Here is an 8,024-nt window from a genome sequence, read left to right as displayed (position 1 = left end):
ATCCAAAATTCTCATGAAGACCATCTCCTTTGGCTTTAGTCTGATAGTGTAGTTCATGGACTCGGTAGAAACCTTCGCCGAACGGTTCCACTCCTTGACTACGAAGGGCCCAAATATAAACACTTAATCTAACAATGGCATTAGGCGTCAGCTGATGAAGGTAAACCCCAAATTTCTTCAAAACATCAGCAATCATCCCATTCAAAGGAAATCTTAATCCTGCTTTAAAGAAGCTTTTGAACACTACTACCTCATTCTTTTCCGGCTTTGGAGTAGTTTCCTCTCCGCCAAAACGAACCAGCTCCTTTTTTTACTTCGCTGAAGTAGCCCAGCTTCACCATTTTTGGAAGGTCAGCTTCAGAGATGGTGGACTTTCCAAAGTCCAAATGACTAGGTTTAGTTGGTACCCCGCAGCTGAACTCATCCTCAGAACCAACTTCTTCAACATCAGCTTGTGTTGCTTCGGCAGCAGGTGTGTCCTCTGCTGTAGCTAGCCCGGAGCGCCTCATCGCTTCAGAAATCGGAACAGTTTCAGCAGCTTCGGCCTCATCTCCATCACGCTCAACTCTAGCAGTAGAGCACACTCTGGACATTTGATTTTGAATTTCTTAAAAATTCCTTGGAAATTAATAACCTTTTTTCCGAAGCTCTTCTTCTGACGAAGCAGAGACTAAACTGGAGCTTCGTTTGAATGCGAAAGTCAAGTTTCGGCTATGGTTAAATTTTTGGCAGCAAAATAGTGCAATAGCAATGAATGCTGTGGTAACTTCACACCTACCTATCTGTTTATATAGTGCTGCAGGTAAGAAGGTGAATCGTTAGGATTTTTACACCGGGAAAACAGTCGCTCGCACCCACTGCACGGTGGGCCGCAAAAACCAAAAAGTGAACATGCATGGTGGGACCGCTCCGCACTCGGAAACTGTATCATTTCTCGACAACGAGCTCAGGGAAGGTGTTTTTCGGACGTTCGGCTTCCTGAAGCCTAAGAGACTTTTTTTACGGATCAAGCTCATTACGAAAAACGATCTAGCACCGCGAAGGGGCTACTGTTGGGACCATGCTTCGTCGCCGAAGGTCCTGCGGAAAGAAACAGCTTCGGCTGAAGCTGCTCGTACGAGATGCCGAAGGTACCATTCATGAAGCTTCGATATTATAGCATTTCCAAAGATGAAGGGTCGAACCGACTTAAAGATAGAATGACCTTTTAGTCCATAAGGGTCTGAGTCATTGTTGTAAACTTTTATGAGGGGCATGATTGTAATTCCTCACAGGCTGTGTCCTGTGCCTATAAATAGTGAACAGTATTCCTTTACTGTTCACGCAATCCTGTAATTGCAAACACATTGCTCGGGAATTATTACTTGTCAAGGCAAAGGTATAAATGTACCTAAGCGTTATGTTCTAACATTTCAGATTTATATAATAAAATATGTGAATAATGTTATTTGTCTCTGATATATTTATCTTTAATATTTCATGTTTTATTTATTATTTCATATTATTTTGTAAATCTAGTCACGAAGGTGCAACCTTCGTGATATTTTGCTTTTGGTCTTCGTCCGAAGTTCATTAAATCCTTGGGGAAATAATGCTTCAGCGGACGAAGGGCATTAACATTTAACATTTTATGTTGCCTTGTTCTTAATTCATAGCATTTGAGAACAAGTCCCCAACAGAGGTGCTGCCAGATTTTTCTTTACTTTCTATCTCTATTTCTTTTTCTTATGTCGTTTAAGTTTTGTGGGAAGGGTATTTGGTAACATTCATTTTGTGGGAGCAATGGGGTGTTACACAGATCTGATGTGTGTGTGCTTTCTATAGATGTCTGAAAACAGGTGCAGATGTGGAAGGCGTGCTCAGCAGGAGCAGCAGGCACCCAAGGAGGAGGCACCTCAGCAGCAGTTGCCACCGCCACCCCCGATGACCATTGAACAGATGTTCCTGATTCAAACCCAAGCAGTCCAAGCAATTGGCCAGACTTTAGTAGCAATGCAGCAGGTGCAACAGCAGCAACCCCCACCTCAACCTCAGATGCAAGTTTAGATGCCACAAATGCCTAGAGACAAGTAGGCAGAGTTCATGAGGGGACATCCCCCTCTTTTGCCCATTTACTGACCCATGGGCACCGAAGATTGGCTGCGTACTGGGGAGCGTGAGTTGCACACTGCTCAGTGCAACGATCGTGAGAAGGTGCTATATGGTCCCCGCCTGCTAAGGGGAGCAACATAGTCTTGGTGGGAGTCTTACCTCGCCACTCATGCAGACCCTAAAGCTATCACCTGGGAGGAGTTCAGGGACAACTTCCGTCGTTACAATGTGCCTGAAGAACTGATGATAGTAAGGAAGGAGGAATTTCTAGCATTGAAGCAAGGGCCCCTGTCTGTTAGTGAGTACAGGGACAAATTTCTGCAGTTGTCTCGTTATGCACCTAAAGATGTCAATACAAATGCCAAGAGGCAGTACCATTTCTAAGTGGTTTGGTTGACCCCCTTCACTACCAGCTGATGAACCACACGTTCCCTACCTTCTAGCATTTGATCGACAGAGCAATCATTACCGAAAGGAAGCGGCCAGAGATGGAGGACAGGAAATGCAAGATTGGTGGATCTCAGGCCGGGAGTAGCAGCCGTCCCCATTACTCAGGCAACCCACCTCAGCAGTTCAAGCAAGGTCACCAGCACCAGCATCAGCGTCAGCACCAGCAACAACACCAGAGACAGTTCCCTCAGCAGCAACAACAACAGTACCACCAGAACAACCAGACACCTCGCCTTCCTGTCCTAGCAACCAACCAAAACAACCAAGAAGCTCCAGCGCAAGGAGGAGGTCGCAGATGTTTCCATTATGGGGAACAAGGCCATTGTGTGAATCATTGCCCAAAGAAAGCAGCTCAGCAGCAGCCAGCTCCCAATGTCCCTGCTAGACAGAATGCACCTCAATAAGGAGGCAACAACCATGGGCAGCCTCATGCCCAGTACGGAAAGGTGAACCACCTGGAGGCCGACATAGTCCAGGAGACCCCAAGAGTGGCACTAGGTACATTCTCAGTCAAATCTCATTCTGCAAATGTGTTATTTGATAATGGAGCAACACATTCTTTTGTGACTGCATCATGGGTAGAAACACACAATATACCAGTAGCACCCATGTATCCACCTATGAGGATTAGTTCAATTGGTGGGAGGACCCAAACAGATAGATATTGCCCCAGTGCAAGAGTTCAGATAAGGGGGATAGAGTTCCCCGCTAATCTAATAGTAATGGGTACCCAGTATCTAACCATTAACGTCATCCTAGGGATGAATTGGCTAACCAAATATCAAGCAAGCCTCAGCTATGACAAGAGGACTGTGAAATTAGTGTCCTTATCAGGAGAGGAAGTGTTAGTGGAGTTGGTCTTGTCTAGACCAAGGAAAGGAAGCTGTCACCAGATCACTGCCCATATTGAGGAAATCAAGCCATCAGAAGCTATCAAAGTAGTGACAGAATTCCCGGATGTGTTTCCTGAGGATTTACCAGGCATGCCACCTGAAAGGAAAGTTGAATTTGCCATAGAGCTTATACCTGGCACTGCCCCTATTTCCAAGAGAGCATATCAACTATCTAGACCAGAATTGGTGGAACTCAAGAAGCATACTGATGAGTTGTTAGAGAAAGGCTACATCAGACCAAGTACCTCGCCTTGGGCTGCCCAAGTGTTATTTGTGGAGAAGAAAGATGGGACAAAGAGGATGTGCATTGATTACAGATCTTTGAATAAAGTCACTATCAAGAACAAGTACCCCTACCCAGAATTGAAGATCTGTTCAATCAGTTGAGAGGAGCCAGTGTGTTCTTGAAGATAGATCTGAGGTCAGGTTACCATTAGCTCAGGATCTGACCTTCGGACATACTGAAGACTGCATTTATCACCAAGTATGAACTCTATTAGTTCACCGTCATGTCATTCGGATTGATGAATGCGCCAACTTTCTTCATGTACTTGATGAATAATGTGTTCATGGACTACCTCGACAAGTTTCTAGTGGTGTTCATTGATGATATCCTCATATATTCCCAAAATGAGCAAGAGCACGAAGAGCATTTGAGGAAAGTATTACAGAGGCTACGAGATTGTCAGTTGTATGCCAAGCTAAGAAAGTGCGAGTTCTGGATCAGCGAAGTCCTGTTCTTAGGCCATATTATAAACTGAGATGGATTAGCTATGGATTCAAAGAAGGTAGTAGCTATTCTGGACTAGAAAGCGCCCAAAGATGTCCGGGGAATGAAGAGTTTCATTGGAATGGCCGGCTACTATCGGTGTTTCATTGAAGGGTTTTCCAAGATTGCTAGGCCAATGACAACCTATCTGGCAAAGAAAGTTGAATTCAAGTGGATCCTAGAATGCCAATAGTCCTTTGAGACATTAAAGAGGAATTTGACGATAACATCAGTATTGATTATGCCAAATGTTCACAAGCCATTCTCAGTATATTGTGATGCTTTGTACACCGGACTGGGATGCATGTTAATGCAAGAAGGGAGAGTAGTGGCGTACTCGTCCCGACAAATGAAGATTCATGAGAAAAATTACTCCACACATGATCTGGAGATAGCAACAGTGGTTCATGCACTGAAGACCTAGAGGCATTATCTGTAACACCCTTGGTGTTTATATTCCGCTCAATAACGAGTATGGATTTAAGCACGTAATATCAGTGAATAAAACAAATGCTAAATTTTAATCATCTTCACCTATCGCAATTTTAATATCACATCTGTTTCGTCTATCGTGAGTTCGACATCGTCTTTATGTATCCGGGCTCTTCCTAAATTTTCGTGATGTTCGAAACATCGTTGTTTCGAAAATCGGTGCGTCCGGTGATTATTTAAAATTCATCGTTCGCGCGAATACGAAATCGGAAGCCCGACCCACTCTGATGATTTTTATCCCGACTAAATTTATTTAGAACTCGACAAATAGAGTTTTCGGAATAAATTATCAGAGCCAGAATCAGTTTAATACTATTTGGTTGCGATTAAACCAAACCGTACCACAAGTACCGTCGACCCATATTGTTGTGATTTGACCAACTTTATCGCTATAAATCTGGGACCGAAATATCTGTGGTTTTTCGGTAAAAAAAGAGAAGAAATAAAAAAACTGCAGCCGTCATTATCCTTTTGTTCCCTTTGATTCTTATCCAGCCAATCCTATCCCTCCCGCCGCCTCCCAGCAAATTTTTTTAGCCGTCATCCTCATCTTTCGCGCGCGCAGGAGGCTTTATCTGGTCACGGCTGCCGTTGGCCGTAGTCGCAACTTCCTCCCTCGCCCTTCTCTTTCTCCCTCCTCCCTGCTCGTTCCTCCCTGACGCGCGCTCTCACCGGCCAAACTTCCTGCGCCGCGACTTCTCAGCTTGCCGCGTTTTGCTCGGCCCCTCCATGCCGCGCGCCCAGGTGCCTGCTCGTGCCCAGCTTCTTCCCCAGCCAGCGCACTCCTGCTCCCTCGCCATGGCACGCTCGAGCTCTTCCCTGCGTTGCGCGCGAGCTCGGCGCCTAACTTCCCTGCGCGCAGCTCACCGAGCTCGGCCTCTGTTCCTCCTGCGCCCTGCTCCCTGCGCCGGAGTTCCCTCCCTGCTCCTGCCCAGCGTCGCGCCCCTCCCTTCTCCTTGCTCCTGTTCGGAGCTCCAGCTCGGTGCTCCTCAGCTTGATTTTCCTCTGCGTCGCGCGCCGGGCTTGCTCCCTGCTCGCTCCGCGTGTCTGGCTAGCCTCTGCTCGGACCGCGCCCAGCGCCATGCGCGTCTTCCTCCCTGGTGCCGGAGCTTCCTCTGCGCGCCGAGCCTCTTCCAGCCATGTGCCTAGTCCCCAGCTCCTTCCCTGCGGCGCCCTGCTCCCTTTGCTTGTCTCCATGGTTGCGCAGCAGACCGTGATGCCCCAGCCCGGATTTTCCTGCTCGCCCTCCAGCTTCCGTAGCCCAGCTCGGATCTTTTCCATGGTCGCTGCGCACTGGCCCTGCTTGGATTCTCGTCGTGCGTGCCTGGGCGCTGCCCCAGTGGCCGCCTGCTCCAATCGCCGCGCCCAACCGAGTTCACCCCTGCGCGCAACCGTGGGTTTCGCTGCGCAGCGTTCCTGCTCCCCGGCCTCCGTCGTGCTCGGTAGCAAGTAATTCATGTCTAAGCAGCAGCTGCGATCCCTTACGTCGTGCTCGCCAGATCGAGTCTCGCGTCGTCGATCTGCGCAATTTCTGTTCGATAATCGGTTCCGTCTCCGTCGAACTCCAATTCGCCATCACGCCGAGCTCCTTCAACGCTACACCACCACGTCATCGTTGTTCCATCGCCTCGCTTCGACGCTAGTCCCTACGTGCTGTCTTCAAATTGTGATCGCACGGACAAAAGCATCCCCAAGAAAAGATGTCCAAAGATTGGATGGTGGTGTGCGTGAAGTTCGTATAGTACCTACCAAGTGCTTGACACAAGGCCTAAACAAGAATCAGCAACGTTTGCTTGGAATTTTAATTGAATCGGTAACCATTCTCTAGTTCGTTATTTCTTTAATTGATTGAGTCGATGGATGGAATTAATTAATGTGCTAGTGTGATGCTCACTAGGTGCTTGATAAATTGCGTGAGTCCTAGAACTCTCGTCGACTTCGCGGTTCTCGTGATTATCGAGCCAGATTCAGTTATGACGAGTAATTTCGCTATTCCAGTCAATTAGCTGAATTGGTGGACCGAGTAGAATATTAGTAGGCATGTGTGATGATGAAATATTTTAATCATTTATAAAGATGTGTATATATTTACGATAAAAAAATGTTTGATATAGGAACAGAAATTTGAATTACTACTTCAGTAAAAAGAATATTGGTATATATATATATATATATATGGTATGATTGTGTTCGCGATGGTGAAGTAGTTGTGTCACGTGAAGCTTAGGAATTAAAATATAAATCATACAAGGGAATGTTGTGGTGGATGCATATGTCGATTAGGTTTAAATTGGTTCTTTGTTGTGGAGTGAGGAGAATTAGTAGCGAGAAGAATTAAATTGGTGCTTCGTATCTGATGAGTGGTCGAAGTAACGTTACGGAAAGTAGGTCTTGTGTTTGTGTTTCTAGTGTCTAGTCGAAGTATAGCATATGGCGGGTTTCGTCTAATTGTATGGAGTCGATGCCCTGTTGTGATATCCATGATGCTTTATGCTTGTTGATTGATTCTAATGCTTGGTTTTAAGTGTTTCATCCTTTTAGTGTAGATTATCTATCTTATACTATTTATACTCGTGCTCATACATGTGCATCATGCATCCCATGAGGTACGATAATTGATCACGTGATGCGGAAGACGAGCCAAATCGACCCCAAGCGCAGGCTACTCCGCATGGTGATGCTGATGGACGAACCTGCCTGATCAAGTGCTAGGACAAAGGATGGTCATGAACTAGACGTCACCTAACAACACTAACCTAGTGTTACCCAGGCAAGCCCTGGTGCATTTGCCACCTCCTTGCTATTTTAAAATCTTTCTCACTTGCTTGATGCATTAGGTGATAGGAGTTATGTGCTAAACCGTTGATGCATTTCCTTCCTTGGAAAATTGATTACCCTTCCTTGATACCATTTTTGAAAAAAGAATTTTTATGATGCTTAGCCTTGCTCTAGCAAACAAAAATGTTTTGTTTTAAAACCAAAAGTAATGCTTCAGTGGGTGGGAATGTTTTCAAAAAGAAAAACTTGTGATGGTGGATCCATCAGGGCCTTGATGGGTTCAACATCAGAAAAGATGTACCTCTGCCAGGTACCAGACTTTGGGTTGAAATAATAAAGATAAGACCGGACAGTTGACTTGCACGAGAAGGGAGTCTCGGTGTAGTGTCTCCGTCTGAGTCGATTAAGGACCGTCTCGATGTAGGCTTGCTGATCGAGGAGCTTTTAACTGGTCACATGCCTCATCATGGGTAAGCTTTGCCTCGGGCAGACTAATACCAGAATAAGATAACACGCAATGGGAGTGGAGAGATGGCAAGAGTAGCGTGTAC

At 46.0% G+C, this 8,024-nt stretch overlaps 1 protein-coding gene across 1 annotated transcript; it reads right to left on the bottom strand.

Annotated features, from left to right (window-relative positions):
* Positions 1–5,321: 5,321 nt before the first annotated feature.
* On the bottom strand, positions 5,322–6,790 carry LOC100501198 (uncharacterized). Its single transcript, NM_001195983.1, has one exon. It carries the CDS (start codon positions 6,151–6,153, stop codon positions 5,539–5,541), a length of 615 nt encoding a protein of 204 aa, NP_001182912.1. The 5' UTR covers positions 6,154–6,790; the 3' UTR covers positions 5,322–5,538.
* Between the last annotated feature and the right edge of the window lie 1,234 nt (positions 6,791–8,024).

This window comes from Zea mays, chromosome 2 (assembly GCF_902167145.1).
Source record: "Zea mays cultivar B73 chromosome 2, Zm-B73-REFERENCE-NAM-5.0, whole genome shotgun sequence".
Classification (NCBI taxonomy): domain Eukaryota; kingdom Viridiplantae; phylum Streptophyta; class Magnoliopsida; order Poales; family Poaceae; genus Zea; species Zea mays.
The sequence above is the reverse complement of the archived record's forward strand: the minus strand, read 5'-3'. Positions and strand labels throughout refer to the sequence as shown.